This window comes from Peromyscus maniculatus, chromosome 14, assembly GCF_049852395.1.
Source record: "Peromyscus maniculatus bairdii isolate BWxNUB_F1_BW_parent chromosome 14, HU_Pman_BW_mat_3.1, whole genome shotgun sequence".
Classification (NCBI taxonomy): domain Eukaryota; kingdom Metazoa; phylum Chordata; class Mammalia; order Rodentia; family Cricetidae; genus Peromyscus; species Peromyscus maniculatus.
Window position 1 is genome coordinate 686,795 of NC_134865.1, and position 27,872 is coordinate 714,666.

The following is a 27,872-nucleotide window of genomic DNA, read 5'->3' on the forward strand; positions in this document are numbered from 1 at the left end:
CAATCACAAACAATGTGCCCTATCCAACAGAGTTCATTTCTTGCTCATATTGTGTGGCAGGCAGTGTGAGGTGCTTACGCATCTTCCCTCTGAAGCTCTCAGCCTCTCCCTGAGACAAGCCTAATGGTACGCTAACCTCGCCTGTACTAACTCACAACTCAGAACTGTCTCTTGCCAATGCCAGTGGTGTCACTTTGTAGAGTCAACTATTCATATCATATCAAAATTGGCAAATGCCACAAATAGTTTTTGAGAGCTGATTTATCAATACGCCACTGATTCGTGTGTCAAAGATGAAGAGCAAAAGAGCTGCAACAAAACCCACCATGTCTCCGGGGAAACCAAAGTCGCATGGCCAAGGATAACAAGGGGGCAGGACTCTAACAATGGCACTGCAGGTCATGTGACAAAAGTCCCACAACTTACCTCAGTATTGGAAGAACTGTAATTGACCAAAACCCAAACAAGGACATGCGGTAACGTGTCCAGTGATGTCTATGTCTTTCATATTATTCTTATTAAAGAGCATGAGGCAGTGGGCGCTCAGATGTGCCCAGCATTGTTGGAAGCACCTCCCGTGCCTGCCTACCCACCATCCTGGTCGTACTGTTTTGATACACCTACTGTTACTGTCCTTGTGGTAAAGGTGAGTCTGAGGTTCAGATTGGATTCCCTGGACACACACTCGGAGAGCTGCTTAGGGGTCATCTCCATCTGCAAGGAGCTGAAGAAGCCAGGTTTGAGCAGACTTGGCAGTTGACCTGTAGTGACCTCAGCTGGTCTACAAGAATCCTGCAGTCAGGAGAGTCCTTTGGCACTGCATGGGAGCATAGTCTTTATGACCACAGTTCCCTCTGCACAAGAGCAACTCCTGGTGCAGTCTATCAGCATCCAATACTTCCAGGAACTCTGAGGACACACAGCCACCAGGAGAGAATTCTGGGCAGAGCATCTCAGTGTCTGCTATAGTTAGAAATATACCCATGATCGTACACCTAGCAAAATGCTAGAATTCAGCTCTGGTCTCTCTGACCTCTATCTATCAGCGTCCCTGATTCTCTATCTATCTGATTCAGTTGCTACTATCTGATAGAACAATAACTTTCTGATGTATTTTTATGGTTTAAAAAATGAGTAAAAATTGGCACACTTGAATTGTTGTAGAAAGGGAAGAAGATGGGACTATGCATTTACCAGCTTTTGCTGTGTGCTAATGCATGCAGGTTAAACAATAAAGATAGGAGATTCTCCATAAGGGTATAAGGTTAAAAGCCTTCCCTGTATCTACCCTATGCACAAGTCAGAGTCAGATTCATAATAAACATGGTGTCATGTGTGAGAAATGTGCGGGCTTGATGGGAAGCTAGTATCCCTCTGTAGGGCTCTCTCACACATGCTTCCAGAATGGAAGCTCATGACCCAAGGACTGCAGGGTCTTCCCAGGTTATCGCCAGAGTTTGCAGCTGCCAGCAATAAACAAAGTCAGGAACTAGAGAAGATGTGATAGATTCTTAGTAGGCAATCTGCCCTTGCAACAGAGAGAACAGCCTAGCAAGAATTAAACCCAACTTCCATTTGTACCGAGGTGACTGAAGAATGGTGTTAAAGGGAGAATGGGAGGGCCAGAGGGGCGAGCAGGAGATTAATATAGTCAAGGAAGCAAAAAACTGTAATGTGTAGTTAGGGGACAGTCGGTCTACATGAAACCCATCTAGGCTTGCTTAAAGTCAGCCCCTCTCCTGTCACAAAGACTGGGAGGCAGGGCTCTGTCTCCAGGTGTTGGATAACTGTACATTTTTTCTGTGATCTTGGGTTTCCTCAAGCAAGTGCTTTAAGTGGAGGAGGAGTTCATCACAGGGGTGTGATGCAGCTGTTAGTCCCAGTCCTGCAGACCAAGGCTAAGGCCTCATGACCTAATGGGGGCTGCAGAGAGCCTTACTGGAGTTTGGGCAAGAAGAGAATCTTTGCCACAGCCAAGTGAAGATGGCATGACTCAGTGACAATTGTGAACTGGACGGAATCGGCAATGACCTAACAAGTCAGCCTCCAGGAACACCCTAGAGTGATGAACTTGATCAGGTTAATCATAGTTACAAGAACCAGCCTAATAGTGGCAAGCACAGGGTCCCTGGGCTGGGTCCCAGGCTGTGTAAAAAGGGAGAGATGGGCTGGCAAGATGGCTTAGTGGGTAAAGGTGCTTGTGGTGCAAGCCCGACGACCTGAGTTCAAGCCCCAGAACCCACAGAAAGGAGGAAAGAGAGAACAGACTCCACAAAGTTGTCCTCTCACCTCCAGACGTGCCACTGTGGCCCATGTGCCCATATGTGCAACTGCACACACACACACACACACACACACACACACACACACACACACTCACTCACTCACAGCAATTATATATGTGTGTATGTGTGTGCATGTATACATATACATATGTATGTCAATTTAAAGAGAAAGCTCCTGAGCAGAGGTAGTTACTGCTCTCTACATCTTTATTATGGATGCAGCATGGCCCAGCTGCTTTAAACTCTCGCCACCTTGACCTGTCCACCACGATGGACTGTACCTTCAGATTAACAGCTGGAATAGACTGTTTCTCCTTTAAGAGGTCACCTGTGTTAGGGTTTTGGATGCTATTTTGTTGTTGTTGTTGTTGTTTGGTTTTTGGGATTTTTTAGTTTTTGTTTTTTTGTCTTTTAATCACAGAAACAAGAAAAGTAGCTAAGACAATGGGAGACGTTTGTATACGACTGTGTCAGATTAAAAGTCCCCCGCCCCCCAATCTACACACAGCTCAGAATCAGATTCACAATAAACGTGGTGAGATTTGTTGACTGTGTCCCTGGCCACCAGACCTCTGTGACAGCAGCCTCCCCCACAGCCTAGAGCCCCTACCCTCTCTGAGGTGCCATCACACGTACGCAAACATTTCCCACTCTCACACAAACATCCCACACCAACAAGCAATGAAGGAAGGAGGAGCTGGGACTCCTTTTCTCTACTTTCAGACTCAAACAATGTGCCTCCTTCCAGGGAGACCTTGGTTATTCCAAGCATGCCCTGAGCCAAGAAATCCATCAGCGCGTCTGCGGCTGCCTCTCTGTAACACTCTCCTTCCCGTTCAGAAACCATCTCAAATTAGAAAACAAGTATGCAGGAAAGCCAAGTGCCCCAGCTTAGGCATTCTAAACAGCCTTCGGAACTGTACCTTTCTCTCTCCAAGGATGCCCAGAGGAGAGCGCACACCATGGATTCGCACCTTCAGTACATAGCACCGCTCTGTGGTCCTGCATACAGAACACCTCTGCTAGCACAGGCTAGAATTCCAATGGTTTAAGCAAACCAAATCAATAAGTAATCATGTCTAATCAGATATGGCTTATACACGTGCTCAGGAAGCTATCCCATGAAAGCAACAAATATAGATCCTTACAATATGGCCCTTTTTGCTGATAAATAGCTACCTGGCATTTTTTACTGTCTGCTGTCGAATTCTGCGAGTGGACAGTGCTTAGGGGGAAGGTTTATAGATCTCTATCTTATAAAATAGCTGTTTATCAACTATCAAGCAATTGTTAGCCAGGTGGGGGGCACCCGACTCCCAACACAGAGAGACTGAATCTGGAGGAAAATTGATTTTTGCAGCTCACTTTATTGCTTTAACATAGAAGATCACAAACAAAGACAGAACTCTTTGTCTACCATTAAATAACATTTTAAAAATCTGTGTGTGGGAGGGTATTTGCACGTGTTTGTGTTGGGTGGGTGCACTTGTGCATGTGGGTGTGCATACATACATGCAGATAGAGGCCAGACATTGGTGCTGGCTGATTTCCTCAATCACTTCCCATCTTATTTCTCAAGACAGAGTCTTTCACTGACCTAGAGCTCATCAATTAAGCTAGGTTAGCTGGCTAGAAAGCCCCGGGAACCCTCCTATCTCTGGCTCCCTTGCACTGGGATTACAGACATGTGTCCCTGAACCTGGCTTTTTCTTTAAGTGTTGAGTACATGCTTGGGCAGCAGGTCCCTTTGCCTACCAGGTTGTTACCAGACTTCGACATAACTTTTTCTAAGTATGTAAAAGTACCCAGTCAACCAAACTTTATACTTTAATGTAGTAATATACATTATACGGACATGATAAATTTGAGGTTGGAATGTCAGAAACCAGACAGTTTAATGTGTGTGTAGCCAAATGAATTTGACTCCTTGCTCCCAAATCTCTAAGTGCATTTGCTACAGAGAGGAAAGTCTTTGTAGCCCGGTAAACTTTCATTCATTTGGGAAAAATGAAGAAACACGAGTTCTAAGGATAACAGTGAAAACCAAACTCTTCCCCTTTAGAACTGGGCCCTCATTTTATTGCTGTGATTTCAAACGAGAACCCCTTTCTTCTTTTATTTCCGGAGATCCTGAAAACAGTTCTTATAGTTTTGGTTGCGAGCCTAATCTTTAGCGGTTGGGTCATCTCTCCAGCCCCTGGAAGCAGTTCTTAAGGAGAGAATTTACCCCCCAAATGATGATGTCACTAAGACACAGCAATAAAGAGATGGAGGGTCCCTTTGCAACATAGGCTCACTATGCGCTTCCTCTCGACTGTATTGGCACACCTTCTGGGGGTCGGGATACACAGCAAAGTACAAGTCAACAAAGATGCTTTCCAGCAGGTACTACTGAGGAATCTGTCCTTTGAATGCCTCATCACTGGGTGTTTGGGTGTATAGAAATGAGGAAAGCAAACGTGAGTTAAAACCATCCAACGTTTATTAAGGAAACACCTGGCATTCAAAGGGCCCTGGCCTTTAAATACAGTATCTCGTGCAATGCCACACCATGCAAGAGTAATAGAATTCTTGTTTTATGCAGGAGGCCAAACTATGTATAAACAGCCCATAGCTGGCGGAATCTACGAGATGTGCGATAGTTCCCTTAGGCTCTGTCCTGTCTTCATTAAGAGCCCAACGACAAAATATTATTTCCATGTTCATTTTTCCTGTTGGCTTAATTCAGCCATAGGTGGCTTTCTCAGGGTCACTTCGTAAAGGGCGGGGCCAGAATTTAACCCCTTCAAATCCTGCTTTCTTTCTACCTGGTGCCTGTCCTGGAGCTCACTCTGAAGACCAGGCTGGCTTCGAACTCACAGAGATCCGCCTGGCTCTGCCTCCCGAGTGCTGGGATTAAAGGCGTGCGCCACCACCGCCTGGCCCACATCAGCTTTCTTAGTCGCTCCGTCCCCTGGTAGACTTTGACCCAGGACCCACTGATGAGCAGTTTTGACCACCTCAGCAGATGGCTGGAAAGCAGTGCCTGCCTGGACGCTTTGCCCCTACAGAGGTGCAGGTTTGGCCGTGTAGGAAGTTAGGAACAGGGTAGACTTGAGTGTGCCCGTGTGGGGTCGGAATCCACGCAGGAGAAGGAGGAGGACATTGATGGGGCGGGATCCCTTCCTGGCCTTTCTCTTTGTAGTTAACATTTTTGTGGCTCCGGAGCGTCACAACAGTGCTCAACTCTTCCTTCTTCATCCTGCACGTGATCGTCTTCACTATCTCTGCCCCACCCCCACCCCCACCCCAGACCAGTGAACCTTCGGGCTAAGTACTGTCAAAAGGAATCAACTCGATTGACTAGTTTGTTTGTTTTTTATCCCTCACAAATGAAATAAAAGATTAATTAACTAACGAGGTGAGGGCACTCTAGGTAGCTAGCAACTGGTGAGGCTTTTGACTCCCGTGGCCAGCAACATTTGCTGCTTTAGAGAAGGAACCTGCTCAGGAGCCCAGGGACGGACTACCTGCCTGGTGCCAGAATCCATCCACCCACCTCCAAGGCCCAGACAAGAGGACTCAGGGCAGGCTAATGGCTCCTGGGTTTGGGACCCTATGGCTTTGAAGTAACCCCGCCTGGCCCTGTGGGACCGCAGCTCAGGCTTTCCTGCCTTCTCTCCACAGAGCCAGCTCTCCCAGGCGCTGAACGGATTGTCGGACAGGGCCAAAGAAGCCAAGGAGTTCCTGGTGCAGCTCCGCACCATGGTGCAGCAGATCCAGGTACCGGGTCGGGGGGAGGGGGGACGGGGCGGGGCGGGGCGGGGCGGGGTGGGAGGGGCCAGCGCACCCTGACAGCCACCAGAGCAGGGTGAGACCCTCCGACTTGATGTGCTCCGATGAAATCCATCTTAACTTTCCTTGTGCTCTGTCTCCTCTGCACAGGCAGACACACACAGAGGCCACCTTCACACCAAGGTGCGGTGCCCCTTCCTTCCTCGTGGGGGTCTCCTCTGTCCACAAGCCAGGGTTGTTTGTCTCAGGTGCTTCCTGCCTTCCACTCTGAGGTCCTGAGTCCGCTACTGCGAGGCATTTAGACAGAGGCCCATGTCTTTGCGAACCCAACTCTTCCCGAGTTTCTAAAATCCTACAGGTCCCCCAAGCGCCATTTTACTTAACATTAACTAATCGTTTCTTGTCTTCCTCCTCCTCTCTCCCTCCCGTCTCCCTCTCTCTTCTTTCCTCTCTCCCTGTTCCATCATAATGCTTCTTTGGTCTCAGACACTTGGGTATTTCCCAGCCTAGGTCCCCTGGCGACTACACTCTCAGATTGCTTCATCTGACACAGTGACCAGGTCCGCCAGCGCTGTAGCTGAAAGGGAGAAACCATAAAACACCCACATAATGACCCTTCTTCTCTGTTTACCATTCTTACATGTTTTGAGGTTTGCCTCACACAAATAACCTTAGCTCTGCCCTCCAGTAAATCGGCTTTCTGAGTGACTATTTAACCCGTGTCAAAGCAGAAATGGGTTTTGTAATGTAAGCCAGCCTTTCAAAGCACCACACACTGGTGTCGTTCTCTCTCTCTCTCTCTCTCTCTCTCTCTCTCCCTCTCTCTCTCTCTCTCTGTATGCACGCCCATGTTCAAACTGTTGGTTCCCGAGCAGCTTTGTACACTTCCTTCTGCTTTCCAAAGCAACCGAGTTTATCAATCAGCTCCCTCTTTGCATTTGCTGGCACAAACGATACAGCCCCAGGCTTGCCTCCGCCTTGCCTTTCTACCAGAGCAAAGTGTTCCTTCCTTCCATAAGAAAACAGCAGCAGAGCCTTAAAGGGAAGGCTCCCTCCCGCCCCCTCTTCCCCCATCCCTCTACCCAGGGCACAGCAAGCCAGTAAACGATTCTTCAAGGACTTTTCTCTGAGAACTCAAAGACGGTTGCCCAGAAAGCCGACACTAGCATCCATAGGAGCTGCTGCTTCCTCTAATGCTGTCTCAGAGACCCTGGATTTGAAGAAAGTTGCTAAATGAAGTATCAGAGACCTTTAATGTATGCCTAAAATTCAGGATTGCTAGTTGAAAGAACTACATAGTTAAAGGATAAAACGTTATAGCCAGCCTTTGACTTAAACGCCATGGGGCCACACTTCCTTCATTTTCCACAGAGCCCCCTTTCCTCAGCAGGCTACTGTGTCTTATCTGATTTTTACAGCAAGACAATGCCGTTACCAATACGACTTTTTCTCCATGGTTGCCTTTGTTCATGCAGAGACAACGGCCTTTGCCCATTGTCCTCAGACCATCTACGGTTTTGTTGCCGTTGGATGGGAACACTGGATCATTGTTTAACGTGGGGGGGGGGGCTCTTCCTCCCCTCTTCCTTCCTCTGTTAAACTTAGTAACCCTTTCTCTCCTGCTCTGACTCTACCTCTTTCTCCCAGACACCACTTTCCAGCCTGCAGACTGAGCACATGCAGTCACCCAAAGGACTTGTGTCCCACCCTACAAGCCAAAGCTTTATCACACTTAGTATAATTCAGGCTGCAGAGGTGGTTTCTTGTGGTAAGATTTCATTTAAGTAACAAATACCTACATTTTCCCATGTGAAATTACAGCAAAACACTACAGAATACAGTTTACCAGTAATCTGGAAATCCTCAGTGTGCTCTAGGGACAGAGTTCCTTCCCGTCTCTTCAGTAGGAGGGACTGGGGTGCCCTGGTTTCTCTGACGACCCAAGCTCCCCATACACGTGCTGGAGAATTGTGCTTTCTTGCTCAGGAAAACAGTGTGGAGTTTGAGGCCTGCCTGGTGGCCCAGTGTGATGCCCTCATTGATGCCCTAAACCGAAGGAAGGCTCAGCTCCTGGCCCGGGTCAACAAGGAGCATGAGCACAAGCTGAAGGTAAGCAGCGCCCGGGGGACAGTGGGAAGCCACAGTCCAGCTTCCCAGGGCAATGGTGGGCAGTCACGGAGGATACCATTCCTCATGCATGTGGTCTGGCCATTTACTCTTTCTGTTTCTTAACCAAAATTCGCTGAGTGACTTCTCGGGGCCAGGATCTGCTCTGGGCGTGGAAATAACAAGATAAATAAAAATCTCTGCGTTCACTCTACTCTCCCAGGAGGGAAGAAGGCTAAGCAAGGCATCCAAGGAAAATATATCACAGGCTAGTTTCTTTAAAGAGAAGTAGAGGGGATAGTGAATCCTAGGAACAGGATTGAAAGCTTAGATAAGGATGGCCGCACATAGGCAAAAACGTGTTCTTGGGTAGGTAAATAGAATATATATTTTCTAAAATAAAATTGTTTATAAACTTTTCAACATCGACTTGGGCCACTACATAGTAAAAGCAACCCATTGTCAGTCTGGGGTCCCAGTGACAGGGCTGGTCTTAGAGATGTGTGACAGCCTGCCTGCCATCCACTGGCAACAAGATGGGCCATGGGAGCAAAGGCAGTCCAGTGTTGAGCAGTCAGCCAAGGACCGCACACATGGCCAACAAACCTGAGGCCTGGTGAGGAGGAGGGTGCACAGTGAGAACCCGGGGATAAAATAGAAGAAGCAAGTCCAGTCAAAGCTGTCTGTTGGGGCTGGTGTCAGGAGGTACATGGGCCGCTTTAGAGGACCCAGTGGCAGGTCAATGACCCAAGGACAAATATTACCCAGCAGGTCAGTTACCTAACACCAGACCTTCAAGAACAAGAGAAATCCCATTTCTAAAATCAGATTCCAGGAGGTGAAGCAAAGAAGTGTCAACAATGAAGTCACACATGAACACAGTGTCAAGACCCCAACCACAGCCTGCTTCTCCAAGGCTCGCCTCCCCCCCTTGCCGCCTGCTGCTCCTCGGAGTGCATTCAGGGTTACATAGATGCTGCCTCCCTGACCAAAGTCAGCACCACAATGGGGTGGGAATGAAAACCTTTCTCCCCTGCCTGCTGACTCGGATTGTCACTCAGGGGACACCGTAGAATTGAGGCAAGCAAGGCTGGCAATCCTCATGCTCATTTGAGAGCAGCCATACACACCCCTGGTGGTGGGCTTAGTGAGAAGCCTCTCCCATGTTCATCTCAGGGTGAACTCAAGCTCCTAAGGGGTGCCAAAGAAACCCCTTCCACAAGGAACCTTCGAACAGAAGCTGAAGGGAAGAAGGCTTGGCTTTTCCAGGGGTGCACCTTCCGTGGCCTGTGCATAGCTGTCTACGGAGGCCTAGATGATGGAGCCCCTCCTACACGCCCCTCTCCAGGTCACTGTCTGTGTGCCGAGCATCGTCTCCTCTTCTGGTGTCTGGTTATTAACCTGTGAGTTCCTTACGGGGACACTGAGCCGTGTGACTCACGACAGCACGTGTACCAATTCCCTAAATGTGAGGAGAAACTGAGGGAAGTCATAGACAGGCTGTGCCTTCCCCTCAACTGTTCTGAAAATGTCATTGTGTGAACATCTGTCTTACAGGGTGACCTAACAGTCTGGACAACGGCTTGACTTGATAAACATTTCTCTCAGAGTCAGGTTAGATCTGAATGACTTTTTTTTAAAAAAAGGCACTTTTATCTGAAGTAAACTCTCAGCCTGTTGTGGAACATGATTCTGCAACTGCCACACAGCAACATAGATGAGTTGTACCCTTGGTGAGCAGGCCCTGCCTTCGATACTAGCAAAAGTGAAAGTCTGGAGAAATGTTCTTTAGGACAACAATGGAGTTATATTATAGGGATCACCGCAATAATTTCCACAGCAGCTCTATGAGGTCACTGTCACTGTTATTAATATTCTAGAGAGGTGGGAATGATAACAACATGAATTAAGGACTGGCCCCAAGGAACCACAGAGCCCAGAATCTGAACAAAAGCTCCCCATTGCTCCTGATAGAAGTTCCATCCAGAGACCGGGCACTTCTCCTCACCCAGCCAGTGGCTAATGTGTGCCTGTGAGGGTTAGAGTGCTGAGCAGGAACACAGAGGAGGGGGAGGGACACTGCTGTGACTCAGGATGAGCCTTGACCTTATGGAGGCAATGAGGGTTGCCCACGGATGGCTGTAGAACAGTGAGCAGCAGGCTTCTGGGTGAGAACTGGTCAGTGCCATCGGCACTGTAAGGTCAAGACCACTGGCTGCTCTAACAGTCACAGAGCACCCTAGCTGCCTGCGCTGTGGGTGGTGTGTGTCAGTGGCCACTGCATTCCTGCCTGTAGGAGGAGAGCTGCCAGGGGAGGATGACGGTGACCTGGCCAGTCAGCCAGTCCTCAAGACTGATGGAGAATGTCTGCTGCCGTCTCCTGCTCTGACATCACGAAGTGACTGTCACTTTCTATAGAAATGCAGAAATTTACTTTTATAGCAATCCTCAGAACAGCCTGTGCATTTGGGGCATTGCGTGTGTGTGTGTGTGTGTGTGTGTGTGTGTGTGTGTCTGTCTGTCTGTCTGTCTGTCTGTCTGTCTGTCTGTCTGTGTCTCTGTGTGTATGTTATTGGGGACTGAACCTAAGGCCTCACATACACAAAGCAAGTGCTCTACCACTGATCTACACTGCCCACACTCCCTCCTTTTAAAATTTTGAGTCTTGATGAATTGCCCAGGCTGGCTTTGAACACACTCTCACATAAGCGGGCCTTGAACCTGTGACCTTTCTGCCTCTGCTTCTAGAATAGCTGTGCTCAAAGCCTGTGTCACTAGACCTTGCTTCAAACTGCCATCCAAGCCACATGGAGATGAGCAGAATATGTGGCTGCCTTTGCAGTGTGAGCTGGGCAGCTGGAGTTGCCCTGCTGAGAACCAGGGCAAGTGTCTCAGGACCCAGCTGTAAATTGTCCACCTTTTCTCAGTGGAGTCTCTTTTTATCAGACACTGTAAACACTGGTACCGTAGCGGTGAACACAGCGAGTGGCTTGTGATGCTGAGTAGTCACTGATGCTGAGGTGACTCTAGCTGTTCTCTATGGGAGAGACAGAGGCCAGCCATCTCCACGGAAGAGGGAATCGAAGACTGGGAACCTATCATCCATCCATGTCACGTCGGCAAGCAGCGGAGGACACCACAGGCCCCTGTGCCCCTTGCTTGGTGCCGTCCCTGAGGGATGGGACTGAGACTGTCACCCACGGCCTGCGCAGTAGGTTGACGCTCAGGACGCAGTCGATGCTCAGGAATGACGTCTACCATACCCCTGGGCCCCCATGCCCTCCTGCCGCCTGCCATCCTCATCTTCCCCATGACAGCCTTGTCAAGGAGGGCTGTGCTGCAGGCCACACAGATGCCACAGGCCTACTGGGCACAGGACACTGGTGCCCTCCTTTCACCCTGTTCAGACTTTGGAGGACGATGAAAAGAGACAGGTGGCCGATCGTCGCCCTCGGCGGCGGCAAAGCTGTTCTGTCTTCTGTCTCCATGGTTCATCTCTGCCATTTTCAGCCAATTGTATCCGTCGTCACTTCTAAAGACAGCTACCCGTGCCATTGCTACCATAGCTACTGACACCAGCCTCCACGGCTCTTCTTTTGTCCCTGTCTGTTCCCTTTCTTGTTGTTTTTGTCGGTATGAGACTTGTGAGGGGAGGCTGGCCATTTAAGGACACCCTCACCAAGCACAGCATGGCCTTCTTTGTTGGCTGTGTGGCAATTATCTCATGTTCTTCTGTTTCCAAGGGCTGGTCTTAGCTGATAAAGAGGCGGTGTGTGTGTGTGTGTGTGTGTGTGTGTGTGTGTGTGTGTGTGTGTGTGTGTGTGTGTAATTCGAAAGGCATAGGATGCTGGGAAGCCAGTATGTATTTATGGGTCTTAGTACTCTGCTCCCGCTCTCCTCTGAGAGCACTACCAGCCTGAAGAGATGAGAGGGTCCTGGTGAAAGGATGAAGATGGAGTCGGGAGGGGAAAAGCCTAGATTCTGTGTTACAGAGACCAGACTGGAGGAGACATCACACGTCATGGTGTCTCTAACTCTGGGGGATTCTGTGGCTCAGTTTCTTTTCTCTGCATGTGAACTAGAATGAAGATAGGTAGAGTACTGTTCTCACCTCCCGGGGTATGGGAAAGTATTTATCACAGTACTCAATATGAGAATTGATTTGAGTACCCGGTACAGTGCTCGGTCTGATACACCGCAAACCACTTAAGACTGTTCAATGTGGAGCACTGAAAAGTACTTAGCACAGTGCCCAAGTTTTAACTTTCACCTCTGTTACTGAAAGAATAAATGGAATTATAGCCTCATTCATCACACTGAAGATGTATTTCTAAGAACTTATTTTCAATACACACTGTTCATAGACAGAATTAACCACAGGCCATTATTCTTTTTGAACAATGTTATGCTTCCCAGATGCTATATTACCATCCTTCCCAGGTCCTGTTCTGTTCAATAAGGGCCCCCCTGCCCCCCCTGTTCCTGCCACCCTCACAGGGAATCTGTGACAACATTAAAATGTGCCATTAATGAAATTTATAGTTTTTATTTTACAAAACTTACATATTTCTATTTTCTTTTGAGAAGTTCAAAGTATTACCTGGGAGTTAATTTTGTCTATAATACTTTCAAAACTTGAATTCATTCTAAAAGCATCTTAAATATGTTCTCTGTGTGTGTGTGTGTGTGTGTGTGTGTGTGTGTGTGTGTGTGTGTGTGTGTCTGTCTGTCTGTCTGTCTGTCTGTCTCTCTCTCTCTCTCTGTGTCTGTCTGTCGCTCTCTCTGTTTGTCTGTCTGTCTGTCTGTCTCTCTCTCTCTCTCTCTCTCTCTCTCTCTCTCTCTCTGGCATTTTAATGATCCATATTCAATAGTACATGTTGATATGTATCCTCTTGTTACCTTACAACAGTAAGATCCTTTGGAAGTAATAGACATGGTTGTCCATAGTTGGGGAGGGGATGAATCTAATGTTTAATGCTTATATAGTTTGATATGATTTGACATATCCAGGCTGTGGAGATAAAGCTTACTGGGTTATAGAACTCAATATTTGTGGGGGGCTCCCATGTGCCCCCCATGGTTATGTGTAGTATGCTTCCATCTGGAACTGCTGTACCAGTAGACTTGTTAGAACAGTCACCAATATTTCATCATGGCATTTGTTGTTCTTTACCATGCCATGTTCCCATTATTTTTTAAGACAGTTCATTATCTGGCCATGTCACGAAGCAGGAAAACCTCTATCATCAGCGGTACTGGCTTATAAAACTGCTGAATTGGGCTATTTTTCCATTGTTTCCCAGCAGATGACCCTTTGATTAAGGAATGGGAGAAGGAAAAGAAATAGAATCACAATCCCAAGGAAATTATTAGTAATTAGGTTCAGTACTAATTACTAATCACAGTAATCAGGACATGTGATTCATCCCAGCCAAGCACCAGCCCAGTATGGTGAATGCAATAAATGAAGGCAGGGAATTAGGACATTGGAGTGAAGGCCTGTGTAAAAACTGAGCACCTGGAACAATTCGAAACCTTTACCCACGTTGAGAGGGGTCAACACTAATAACGTAACCACAAGCATCACTGATGTAAGGCCATCGTTAGTGCAGAATTCCCTCCAGAGTTTCACTGGGCAAGTTCTATGGTCCCCTGTTTCCCACCATGTATGAATAAAGCTGAAAAGGTCTGTGTAGAGTTCCCAGCCTCCCCACAGAATCATCAGGATGCCCACACACAGCCGGGGCCCCTCCACAAATATGGAACACACTTTTGAATACCCCAGCCCACTCTGGCAATGCCAGTGAAGGGCAGGCTCGGGCTGCCTCGGATGCCCTTTGCCCAGACAAGGGTGAGTCCTCTTCCTCAAGAAGACTCACTGCATGGGGATGGCAGAATCACCCCATAGAGTTCCCACCACATCCTGCAAAACTCCCTGATGCAGCACACTGAGGTGGCCACCACCCATGGTAAAGGTTCTCCTGCATGGAGAGAATGCCACCAAATCCTTCTCTTCCCAGGGCCTGGGCTTTTCCCTCCATTTACCTATCTATGCCAGGTATCTTCTATACACCAAAACTAAGCTTCACATATTCCAATGTTTATCGATAAGACTGTGAGTGGCATTCACACTTTAGAACAGAAAACTCACAGCTTCGCTGTTAAAATCCCAATCTTCCCCTAAAACAGGTGTATATTTTACTTGCTTAATAGGCCTAAATGATTCTTTTCTTAAATAAAAAACTCAAAGCCTCAAACTTGTCTTTGTTAAAAACCCCTGTCAGGTACATTCAAACATTCACACAGAATGTGGGATTGGAGATAGGGGGAAAACATTTGCTTGAAACTCTGTGGGAGAATGATGGTATACAGCCTATTCTCTGTTTAATCGAAGATATCAAACCTGAGCTCATCACTTGTAACTCAGGGATGCAGTTCAGAGCGTCCTCAGTTACTGAGTGGGTGCACAGAAACTTCCCCACAAATCAGCAAAAAATGATGGCGCACAAATCCTGCAGACTTGAGTCTTGAAAGTGCGTGTGCCTTAGGTGGAATAGGACAAGTAAGACGCACTAGGGGATTACCATGTGTGGTGGGGAAGGTATTCAACTGTAATAGAAAGTAACCGATTATGTTTAAAGAATGAAATAGGAGAAAGAACGTTATCATTTACTCAGACTGATGATTTATGAGTGACAGCCCTTTAGCATCCATGAGGGGAGTATGATTTAAAGTTATTCAGAAGAGAATGAATAAAAAAATTTCTTAAATAAATTTTAAAAATGACTAAAAATCTATTAAGATTTAATACCTTTAAAAAGCTATTCAGAAGAATAAATAAAGGGGAAAATTAAAGACACATGAAAAATGGAGAAGTAAATGGAAGTCAGGAGCAGGGACTTAATCTTCTTCAAAGCTGGGTAAAAGAGTAGAATCCTCTTCCATAACACCAGCCCTCACTGCGGGTTATACCACACCGGCTGATGGAGGAGGCAGTTGACCTTTCATTAATGCAGATGGAGTGTGGTCGGAACAAGTCCTCCCTGTGGGGATCCACTCTCCCGGGTGGCTCTGAGCTACTGAAAAAGCCCGGGAGTCCAGGAAACAGCGGGCCCTTTTCAGACTGTCCTTTTCCATATAGGTGCTGGACCCTCATTACTTCTGACGCTTATCAAAATAAACCTGCACACATGATCAATAGGTACCCACCATCTTGCAGAGACCCCAGCTCTTCTGATAAAATTCTCAACGTTTCCCCTGGAACCATGGGCTACAGACCAATCCACTGTCCCGTGGGAACTGGGTTAGGCTCTAGTGCCAATGAAAGCAGGGTGGGGGTGGGGGATGCTCTCCCAGGACCTATTGGTGTCACTCCTGTGACTTGCACTGTCCCCAAAGAAAGCGGCAAACACAGTGTGCCAAATGGTTCTCTGGGGCACCAGCATCCAAGTCCAAAAATGTGTAACTCCAAGAGAAAAACCAAGAAAAAAACAAAACAAAACAATAAAATAAAACAGCCTTGCTTCCTAGGAACCAACTTCAACAAACCATCAGAGCAAAAATACAGAACAATAAAAAGTAGAAAGAACAGCCTGGCCAGAGAGCTAATTAGTAAAAGAGCTGAGAAAAGACTTGACCAGAGGAGAAAATACAGTCTCATCATTGGGGCTGAAGACACGGCTTAATGGGTAAAGGACTTTGATGTGCAAGTGTGAACACCAGAGCCCCGGTCCCCAGCACCCACAAAAAGTGCTGGGTGGGTGTGGTGGTTGGCTTCTAATAGTAGCAACTTGGGTGGCAGACGGTGGATTCCCTAGAGCAAGCTAGTTAGTCTACCTGAGCTGATGATTTCTGGGTTCAGGCGAGAGACTCTGTCTCAACATATAAGGTGCAGAGCAGTCCAGGAAGACATCTGACATCAACCTCTGGCCTCCGTATGCACAGGTGCACACATGTGAATGGATGGACACCACGCACAATCATGCAAATGTTTTCATTAAAAATCGAGAAGACTTTTAGATCTTACAAAGTGATTACACTCTTAAAAGATCTAATTACTTGGCTCATCTCTGTAAGGCAGGGAATCTTAGTTCAGAAACTAGAAGTCAATAACAGTAACCCCTCTGAAAAAAAAAAACACATTGTCCCGAGACCCTGTTACCTCATTTTGGGCAGTGGTTTTCACCACTGTTCTGACTGGTGGGGTGGCGGGTGAAAATATAACAAGATGAACAAAATCAGTCCTGGGGAGAGGAGCCCATCCCTGTTCTGCAGGCCTGTAGATTCACCAGCTCTTTGGCAGAACACTGAACTTCTCGGGGGTGGGCAAAGAGCCCCACATTCAGACAGCCCCAAATCAACCTTCCTCAAGAGGGGAAATTTAAAGGCAGGTACAGGATTTTAGAGTATTGAATGGTATTCTTATTCCAGTACATGCAAGCAATAAAATTATTACAATGCAAGAATAAAAGCCAGAAGTGAGCAAATGGGCTAATAGAAAACTAGGAAGATATTAAATGCCCCGAAACAGAGGAGCAGGAATAATTGTCACTACTCACTCACTGGGATATTTACACAACCAATAGCATTTACTGATGGCAAGAATATGGCAAGTTCCTATGAACAGTATTGAGTGTGGGGAGGTAAAATGTCAAATGCTGAGATTGCAACTATAAGTAAGTCTGGTGCCAGAGGAAAACTGAAAGGAAATATCCAAGTACTTCAGGTTTTTATATCAGGTTGCTCAGGTGGTTTTCATCTGTTTCCTGACTCTTTCGGGAAACAGGAGTAATACTCCTTAGTGGAAAGCAAACTGGGAATCAAAAATGAAAAGAAGGAAGGCAAAGTCTTTAATAACTATTAACATTTTTAATTTATAACATTTTTCACATCATACATAAAATCCAAAGTACTGGAATTTTGGAGCTTTGGCAAAGTTGTATAAATACCAAAGAGACAAATGTCTGAGGTTCACGGGAAATCTGAACTCTCATTCCCTTTTTCAAATGCCACTCAGGATTCAGGTCACTGTGCAAAGGTCACAAAGGTGACCACCTCCAATGGGAGAAATTCCACGCCTTTGTCACTGGGTAAAGAAGACCCTGGAGGCAGAATGGGTGCTGGAGAAAAGTCCACGGAGTCTAAAGCAGACTCACGGGTCAACAATCAGAGCCGACTCGAAAGGCACTCTCCACAGGTCACCCTGACTGCGTCTGCCATCTTTCTGTAACCCACCTGCTGCATCCTCTCAATGCTGTGCAGGCTCCACCTCGGTGGTCCTCTCCCATCCACCCTAGACAAGACTCAGAGGAATGTCCTTGAGGTTCAGGTGGTGACATCCTACAGAAGAGATAGCAGGCCAGGAAAGAGGGAGAGCACTGCCAGGAGCCATGCAGCCACCCCATGTGAAAGCTGTAGCCCCCTTACAGACAGCTCATGCCTTCACCCCATGACCCTCACAGGAGGGTCCACTTCACAGGGAAGGCTGTCTGCAGGGTCCTGTGCAATACCTTAATGCACCAAAGTCATCAGATTCACAGAGTTCTAACCTCAGTATTCTGACCCATAATCTTTTCTGAAGGGTCCTGTTGTTAGCCATTTCCTGTAAAGACCTCCCACATCTGTAGGCCAGAGCCATTGGCCATGCAGAGAGTGGATTCCGCTTTGAGGGAGGTTTCCCAAGTCCCAGGGTGCCTCTCTTCTACCTTCTGCCATTTTGCGTCTATCTTTCTGTTCCCTCCCCACCCTCAGGTGGTTCGGGACCAGATCTCTCATTGCACAGTGAAACTGCGCCAGACCACGGGCCTCATGGAGTACTGCTTGGAAGTGATCAAGGAGAACGATCCCAGTGGCTTCCTGCAGGTCAGTGTTTACTAGTTCTGCTTCCGATTTCAGATGTCCCATAGCACTGAGTGTAGGACACACAGATGGGACATCCAGCAGCCTGGCTTACCATGTGCCCCTCAATAGCAGAACCTACCTGCATAATCTGTGAGTGCCAGGTGGGGAGGGGGGGAGAGCCTGATGCAGAACACTGACTTCCCGGAAGTCTCTGGCAGCCTATGCTACGAGTCTGAGAAGTGCATGGGCGCTTTTGTTCTGTGCGCTTAATCGTGAAATTTCCTCCAAAGAAGGGAGTATTGCCTTGCCTGAGAATCGGGCCTTCTCCCTAACAGTTTTGTCAGGAGAAGTCCTTGTATGCTGCCCCCTCCTCCTGCTCAGTAAGCCCAGTATTTTTTTCAGTGGTACTAGAGGGGTCGTTTGGTTGGGGAATTTTTTTTTCATCGTCAATTATAAAGTGCTACACTGTAACCTGGGGTTTTCTTACATTTTTTCATACCAATGACAAGGAGCTTTTTAACCCAGCTAGGGCATGCAGATCTCTTCCAATTCATGCTCTGCAGCCAGCCGAGAGCGACAGATGGGACTGAATGTAAGAAATGAGAGAGATCTCTTCCAAAGAATCACGGGAGAGTCACGTGAAGATGGTGTACTTAAGATGGACGAGGGTGTGTAGCAGCCTGTCGGCTTGCATACCTCACTGCCAAATTTTCTCTGGCTGCCCATACCTTCAAACAGAAGAGTAGAGCCTTTGGTCTTGTAGGATAAACTGGTTTCCATTGTATCATATTCTTCGGAACTATCAGCATTTGAAAGCTCAGTAATAAATGCATGAGCATATTCCAGGCACGTCTATTAATTAAAGGTCCTAATTATTTATAAGGGCCTCCTTCCGGCTTAAAACAAAAATGTTCGGATTTTCTTCAGAAACTGTGGGCTACCCTAGTCATGACACAGTCTTTCTCACCCAGCACACTGAGATGGGAGGGACTTGAGGTCCTCACGGTTTGGTGGCAACGCTTACAGAGCCCAGGAGCAGTGTTGTGGTTTGAAAGTGAGTTTGTGTCTCTCAGGCTGTGGTCTTTGATGTGGTTAGATTTCAGACGCCCTCATAAGGCGAGTCCACTTGACTGAGGACCAGTGGGGGAAAGGCACACTCACCCCCAGGATGACCACGGACTTCGACCTGAGCCTGGACAACAGTCCCCTGCTGCAGTCCATTCACCAGCTGGACTTCGTGCAAGTGAAAGGTGGGTTCTCGGGGTGAAGGGTATACCGTCCAGAGCGGGGCTGGGGGACCCGCTGCTTACTGCTGGGTGTGGTGGTGCACTCCTATAATCCCAGCACTCAGGAGGCAGAGACAGGCTGATCTGTGAGTTCAAGGCCAGCCTGGTCTACAAAGCAAGCTCCAAATAAGACAAAATTAGAATAAAAAAGAGGAAATCAGAATCAGAAGAGGAAGAATCTAGAGGGACTCTGACCTCTGCCAGGGAACAAAACACCTCCAATTTTAGCTGTGTACGCAGAATAGGTCTGATAAACTCAGATATACTCAACCCCTGACTCTTGGGGAGCCCTGGAGAGTTCACATGTCAGGACGTCCACTGACATACACAGAGGCAGTCAGAAGGGTATGCCACTGTACATAGCTGAGACCTTCCCACAAGAAGTGAACCCCAAAGAGTGTCAGACATCACGGAGATCTGGGATGGAAAAGAACGCTTCCTCTCAGGCGGGCGGAGCGAGCAAACCAGGTGTTGAGCGATGAATGAGCGTCTGAGAGGCTGGCTGGAAACTGGAGAAAGGGATGAAAACGGTCAGCTTAAAGATTAGCCATTAGGATATGGCAAGGTCTGTTTGAAGACTTTAAGGTTTTTTGTTTCTGTTTTTTTAAGTTGGGCGCCAAAAGGAAGTATAAGTACTCAAGATTAAAAACACAAGCCAGCTACGCAATGGTATTTCTTATGGCAATGAGATTAATCCATCTGAAGACTATTTCTGATTTTTTTTTTAACTCCACGTTCATGACGTATGTAGATTCATACAACTACCACCACAATCAAGATAAAGAACTATTCCAAAGCCAGGTGAAAAGGTGGGGATCTCTGACCCCAGCGATGAGGAGGCAGAGGCAGGAGGATCATGATTTTAGACCAGTGTGAACTACTTAGTAAGATTGTCTCAAGAACTAACCAGAAAGGCAGCCCTTCATTACAAGTCTCCCTTCCCCCAGCCACACTCAGACTCACAACAGCTACTTCTCCGCCCTCCAACTCGACCATTTGAACACTTTCTGACCGTTTTTGAAAGCTGAAGAGATTGGGCCAGGCCTGGTGGCTTGTTGCCTGCTCCCAGCACACAGGAGGCAGAGGCATGTGAGTTCTGAGATAGCCTGGTCTACATAGCCCATTCCAGGCCAACAAGCACAGTGAGACATTGTGCCAAACAAAGTAGAAGTAAGCCTTTCAAACAATCCCAAAATGGAAACAATAGTTTTCAGGGCTGCAGAGGAGGCTCAGCAATTAAGAATGCTTGCTGATCTTGCAGAGGGCCAGAGTTTGATTCCAGGCACCCACACGAGGCAGGTCACAAAGCTTCCTGAAACTCCAGCTCTAGAGGAACTAACATCTTCTGGCCTGTTTGGGCACTGCCTTCACATACACCAACCCACACACATACACATAATTAAAAATAAAAGTAAAATCTCTTCTTAGCTGGAGAAATTGATTTGTATTGTTCGCCTCTTAATTCAAGCATCCACATAATAAATGATTCCTAAAAGTAGAAGCTTTGCAGATTGTATATGTTAGGGGGGAAAAATCTACCTGCTTCTGCTTATCAGACAGAATCCTATAACCAACCAGAGAAGTTTTAATACTGTTAGGGCTGTTGTCGTGTGGATGAATTTGAATTCATCCATGTGTTTGGCACTCATACATCTCCTTTTCATAACTCTTGGTGTCTCAGTTTCCTCATTTTGTTTTGTTTTGTTTTTTTGAGACAGGGTTTCTCTGTGTAGTTTTTGGTGCCCGTCGGGTATCTCGCTCTGTAGCCCAGGCTGGCCTCGAACTCACAGAGATCAGCCTGGCTCTGCCCCTGAGTGCTGGGGTTAAAGGTGTGTGCCACCGCCGCCCGGCACCTTAACCAACTTTCAAAGTGACATATAGATTGTAAGTTAAAATGTTCTGTTGCAATAAAAAAAATGAGGCACTTATGAACTATTAATCAAGCAGACATTATCCCAAGTGCAGGTGATTTTTTTTCCCACTTCCATTTATTCTCCCAGCTCTAGGAGTCGGCCGAGGAACTTGGGGCACAGGAAGCCTAAGTTACAGAGAGTGGTAGAGCTGGGGCCCACCCCAGGAAGTAACCTCAGAACACACCAGGTTCGTCCCCAAGGTGACCTGCAGAACTAGTGCCTCCCAGTGCAGCTTCTTTGAGACACAGCTCGTTTTCTTTCATGCATTTAGTCGTGTGTGTGTGTGTGTGTGTGTGTGTGTGTGTGTGTGTGTGTGTGTGTGTGTTTAAATTTTTCTCTGACACCTGCATGGTGAAGTCACTAAACCACTTCTTGCAGAACATAGAGCCTCAGGTCAATTGCTCCCAGCCAGCCTCTGTTTATCTGCAATCCTTTCAACAAAATAAAACCACTGAAAAGTTAGGTCTCATGTTGTGTGGGGGAGGAGCTACATCATAAAAAGGCAATGGAAAGGCTTTTGTTGGAAGAGGGGCAAAAACCACACCAACCCAATTCACCTTGGTAATAGAGCAGGAGGAAGGGGACCTCAGAAGGTAGGAACACTCCTGGCTTTGATGTGCTTTGGTGGGCTGGCAGAGCAGTCTGCTCCCACACTCACTGCCCTTAGAATCTGGCCCACCCATCTGCCCCCTGTGGAGTCCAGGCCAGGACTGGAGTATGCAGCTCCTGCAGCGAGGATGAGAACTGAGGTCTGTGTGCTGGGCATCACAGAGGTCTGTGTGCTGGGCATCACAGACCTCCTTTCCAAGAACAGTCACTTGTTCACTTAGCAGTGCCCACAGAGGTAAGAGCGGAGAAAGCTCTGTGTGCACACTGCTCATATCTGTGCACACAACACAGAATATCAACCACACCAGGGCTAAAATGCAGAGCACCCTAAATGCAGCAACTGACCCAACACGCAGGACATCCAGAGCAAGTCTTTATGACATTAATAGAAAAGACCATTTGGTGTGAGAGAAAAATTTCTGTTTAACACTTGGTCTTAATTTAATTCGTTTTTGATTATTTTCTTGCCGCCTTGTTAATTTATGTATCTTGCTTTGTGCTCATTAAGTTTAATCAATTCAGTGAGAGCCTGGTCCTGTTTAGTCTGAATAATTTTTACCTGTCAGATACTTGTGATGAAAAGAAAAAGCCAAAGCTGGTGACGCAGTATCTGTTTACTGGCTGCAGGTGAACCATCATCACCTTTGGGATATATCACCTGTGAGATATTTGTTAGCACACAGATGGCTGTTCCTAGTGTATTGTTAGCGTGCTCATTTTCTAAGGAAATTCTTAGTCGACCTCATAAACTGCCCTTTCACAACTTGTCAGTAAAAATATTCCCCCCCAAACTGCATCCTAAGTCCAAGTACAAAAGATCCAAATTAAATAGCATTTGGAATAATATTAACATAATGGGACCATTGTGACATAACAATGTCATTAGATATATCTTTCTAACCATGTTACATAGGTACAGTAGACACTCAAAATATTTTTAAGTAACTTAAAGTACGCATTTAAACTTCTGACATTGTTATGCAGAAAATATCTGCTTGTTTCTTGACAAGAAAATTTTCGAATCTTCCTGGTTTTGAAATCTTGTTGAAAATGTTCCTTTTGTTGCTGTGGAAGAAGACAGACAGGTCTGCTGGGAGTGTCCACCAGGCAGCTTCTGCTTAGCAAGAATTCATGTCCTGGAATCACTGCCTTACTAGCTAAGGACTTCGTCACTTGAGCAGGTGAACTCCCTCTAGAGAACACTGGACTGTTTGTTGTCCGGATGCCTGAATTGTTCTGGCATTGCTAAGTTGTCCCATGATTAGAAGACGGCTTCCCCTTTCTTTCCAAACCATTGGGAGTAATGTTTGGAATCCTAGTCTTCAACTATATACAAATGACATGCCAAGTTTTGTCTCCTGCTTTTACTAGAGATCATTGTAAGAATATTTTTCCAAATTCTCAGTTGGTATTGTCCACTCTCTCCTGGGTCATGGGAATAGAGTTTTCAAGGTCCTTTCATAGTCTTCCAAAGGTTCTGCTGTATGGGTAAGAACAGATTTCAGGCAGCTACTTTCTCTGAAGAATATTACCCAAGAATTGTGTGTGCGCAAAGAACATTTAAGGCAAGTTGCTAAAATCGATTGTCTGCATGTGAAGCCCACACCGGGACAAAGCTGTGACCTAAAAGTCCACCAGCCTTTTAGCGTAAATGGTTGTTAATTCCTTTAAGTGCCTCTCCTCCCCTGAGGTTGTATTAATCTTCATTAACTCCCCTTGAATGCAGCAGCCCTTGTTGTGTTCCAAGGTCATGGTCAAGGACAGAGCGATCTGCACAGACTCTTCCTTGTGTTTCAGGGAAAGAGCGGCAGGAGAGGGTTGGCAGGGACGGGGGAACGCCCATGGATGCACAGGCAATCTGTTCACATGCAGAGGCTTGGGGCTGAAATGAACGCTCTCGGGACGTGTGTGGTAGTCATCCTTTCTAGGGGACCAGTGATACCTTTCTAGACATGCCCTGCATGTCCTCTAGGTCACTGTTTCTCAACGTTCCTGATGCAGAGACCCTTTAATACAGTTCCTCATGCCGTGGTGATCCCCCACCATAAAATTATTTCATTGCTCTTCCGCAATTGTAATTTTTCTACAGTAATGAATTGTAAATATCTGATATGTAGGATATCTGATATTCGACTCCAGGGGGGGTCACAACCCACAGGTTGAGAAGCACTGCTCTGAAGCTCAAATGTCATTCATATTGTTCAGCCACTGTAGAGAGGAACCAATGGTACCCTGGCATTCCTGACTGTCAGGTTTCAAACCCGGGACCAATGGCTGAGGTGCCCGTTAAACATATCAAAGTGGCCTCCGGCTGCCAGGTTCTCCCTGCCTTCCTCAGTCCCTACGTGTGACGGGGCCCTCCTGGCTGGCACACCACCCCCTACCCTAACCGTCTCCAGCCCAGGGGCTGGGCTGCCCTTCCCCCAGAGGCTCTTCCCCATGTAGTCCAGTTGTTGTGGTTACTGCGCTCCTTGTACCTTTGGGCCCTCCTGGCTGCTACACCTGTTTCCCCTCTCTTCCCTCTCCCTTCCCTCCCTGTTCTTCCCCCATGGCTCAGGGTCATGTCCCCCTGGGACACTTCCAGATGTCTCTGCTCGGGCTGTGCTCTCCCATGTGGCTACAGTCAACCTTCTCCACCATACCTAGGAGCAGGCATGTTCCTTTCCTTTCCTTTTTATTTCTTTTTTTTTTTTTTTTTTTTTTACACCCACTGGCCACTGTAGCTCTGAACGGGAGCTACTTCAACAATGAAAACAGCCACCCACAATATAAGAAACAGAAACATCTGGAATGAGATGTGGAGACTCGGCCCTAGTACAAAACTCCCAAGCCCCAGCCGCAGGAGCAGCCGATGGCATGCCAAGCTCACAGCCTCAGAGGCAGCCCTGCTAGACTTCAGGGCCCAGTCCCACCGCTAGTTAGCCGTGACAACTAGCTTTCAGTTTCTTTGTCTATGAGACAGAGATAAGAAGAGGGTGGCTGTGAAAAATCCCACAGGGGGATGCATGCGAGCCTCTGACCACCCGAGTATTCAGAACACACCCCTGTGGGTTTGTGGTCCATGTGGGAGTGGTGAGCCAGCTGCCTTGTCCTCACCACGTTACTGTTCGTTTCACAGAGGAAATTCTGGAGGGTTCTTAGTGTTCCTGACCTGAAGAGTAAGAAGACGAACTTAAAAAAGGGGAGAGCAGCCTTCAAATCATGAGACTGGCGAACATTAGCAGAAGGCCCTGATGTAGAACAGAGACCCAAGCCTCCCCTCCGCCAGCCTTTCCACAGACGCACGCGAGACAGCGTGCTGCGGCCAAAGGAACGTTCAGTTTGTAGTTTGTGTTTATAGGCCGGGAGATATGAGGTGCCACAACTGTGATCAGACCAGGAGAAACCAATTACAAAGGGAAGGCCGAAGATATCCCAGAATGATCACAAGACACAAAGACCACAACAGTTAGGGAAGCCCCAGACACAAATGTTTCGACAAAAGAAAACATTCTTGGACATCAGCCCTGAAATGGTTGTGCTATATCTATGGCCAACCAATAAACTATAGAATGATTGAAAACACTTTGCATTTCCTGTAGACCATTTATTTATTTCAAACCTAATAAAATGAAATAGGGTATCCTAACACCTACCATAAAAATCCATTTTTCTAAATGTCAGCCCTGAGCCTTAGCTAATGTGGCTGTAACTTTGACATGCTTGCTTTTTATATACATCATTTCGGGTTAAATAAGGAATAGATGAAAATGGAAAAATATAATTCTTAGCACGTGGAGAAAGAGTCAGACACGCAGCGGAGTCCAGTTTGGACACGCCGGTGCCTCTGTGTAGACCTCTACCCCCACCCACTCTGTTCATTTGCCTCCTGCTTAAATCTGAGACAATATTGAGATCTGAACATTAGTGACAGTTTTATTTCAATTTTTTCTTTTACGGTCTTCCTACTGGGGACTCAAAATGAAGCTCCAGTGTTTTAATTATATCAGGCATTGTGTATTTCAATTAATCACTTAATGATGCCTTTGTCTAATGGAGATTCTCGTTTCTGCCCAGACATTGCAGGCATCTGTATGATTTAAGTTGAAATCATTTTGTGATCTTCTTCTTTGATTTTGTAACTGATGAAGTGTACATTTGCCTTCAGTATGAACGAAGGGAAATGAGAGGTTGATATGGAGCTAATGAGACAAAGAGTCCAAGGATGGATTTATGATAGCCCTAACAGAATAAACCTCCCAGGGAAATTCATCCATGTCTCCAGAGGCCCTCTGGACAACTGTTTGGCTAAATTCCACCATAAATATAAAATATGTATTCCTTTTATAAAAGAAACCTATTTTTTAATAACAAAACCTTCACATACTGATAGACCTCAAGCTGGGCCCCAGCAGCAGCACCCAAAAGATGCCTCTTTCTGTGTGGATGCTCATTATAGCCTTTGGGAGTTACGTCTTCTGTCTCCTTTTTTCATCTAGTCCTGGAGTTTATTAAGCTAGGCAATGAGTTTCTCTCCTTTCCTCCAAATTCGGATACTCTGGGTCCCCTATGACTGCAAAGCCATGGGTCTCCTAGAGGATTCTGTCCCGTGCCATTGACATGTGAGACTTCCCATTCTAAAATGGTCACCTCCCATTAACTACTCCCTAGTTTGGTTTGCTTAATGCTTGACTTAACAGCTCAGATCTGGTTCCATTGGAAATCTTGTCCTTCACATCATGTACCTTATAGCTGCTGTGGTCTCCTGGGTCACCCACCATAGACCCTCTTTCCCCGAACTGTTGTGAAATCAATACCGTCCTGGTTGCAATGACTGACAGGAACATCTTTAACTCAGTGCATGACATTCCAAGTCTAATGGTGGTGCAGCACACCAGGTGTTCCATAATTAACATCTGGACATAAATTCCAACCTGTGCTCTCCTGTTATTAAAGCACAGGGGGAAATGTTCTGGGGCTAATTAAAATATATATGTATATATATATGTATATATATAGGTAAGGGAATAGAGAGATGGCTCAGTGCTTAAAAGCACTTTCTGCTCTTGTAGAGGACTTGAGTTCAGTTCCCAGAACCAATTCAGTGGCTGGCAACTGTCTGTAACACTAGTTCCAGGGTCTCAGACACTGTCTTCGGACCTCCATGGGCACTAGACATGCAAGGGGTTCACATGTACACATGCAGGCAAAACACTCACACACATAAAATAAAAAAACACCTACATTTAAAAAAATGTTTGCTAAAAGCATTTCCCTCAGCGGTGTATATTGAGTTCCTATGTTAGGAGTTGGGGTTTTTCAACCAGCAGTTTTATGTCTGAGTGTCGGAAGATTCAGCTGCTTAATAGTTTGAAATAATATAAAAGAATCAGTCTAAATTGTAGAGGTTTGTCAACTCAGCTGATTCTCACAAGACTTGCAAACATCAAGAGTCCCCTGTCACACTCAGATCTGCTCCTGGGCTGACAGCCAACTTGTTCTACACCTGAAAAGAAGTGGGCCTGACCTCTCACTGTTCCAAGCTACAGCTGCCATGAGAATAGAATGTCAGGTTCTTTAGAGGCTTCAAGTCAAGTGAAATGCCTTGTGTCCCTCGGTACCACAAAAATCCACAGCTGTTGCTGTTTATGGGAACAAGATCTAGAAGACCACTAGTGAGTGGCTGGGTGGATGAATGGATGGACAGACAGATAGGGGTGTGTGTGTGTGTGTGTGTGTGTGTGTGTGTGTGTGTGTGTGTGTGTTTTCAGACTTCTTCCTTACCAGCGGGAAGCTTCTCACTACAAGCTAACGAAACAGCTATAACTCAACAGAAGCTAGAGTTGCACTAATTTCTGTTTAGCTTCCTCTCCAGTCCCAGCAACCCCCATCCTACAACTGGAGGAGTGTTGTACCCACAACAACAGCGCCACACTGTCGTGGAAGCAGCCCCCTCTGTCCACTGTGGCCGCCGAAGGATACATTCTGGAGCTGGATGATGGAAGTGGTGGTCAGTTCCGGGTAAGCAGATACCCTACTTATTAAGCAATGCCAGGGACTATCTCAGAAGACCTGCTGTG

General features: G+C 46.7%; 1 protein-coding gene across 22 annotated transcripts in view; it reads left to right on the forward strand.

The window, feature by feature from the left end:
• Positions 1–27,872, forward strand: part of Trim9 (tripartite motif containing 9) — a 112,917-nt gene that overhangs the window by 58,527 nt on the left and 26,518 nt on the right. For 17 of the 22 annotated variants that reach the window (XM_006985450.4, XM_042260567.2, XM_006985453.4 and 14 more), the window contains exons 2-6: positions 5,952–6,047; positions 8,046–8,168; positions 17,916–18,026; positions 19,102–19,255; positions 27,656–27,813. In XM_006985450.4, coding sequence (XP_006985512.1) covers positions 5,952–6,047; positions 8,046–8,168; positions 17,916–18,026; positions 19,102–19,255; positions 27,656–27,813 — 642 coding nt within the window. The remainder of the gene's footprint in view (positions 1–5,951; positions 6,048–8,045; positions 8,169–17,915; positions 18,027–19,101; positions 19,256–27,655; positions 27,814–27,872) is intronic. The other 5 variants (XM_042260561.2, XM_042260553.2, XM_042260556.2 and 2 more) reach the window with 1 other exon arrangement.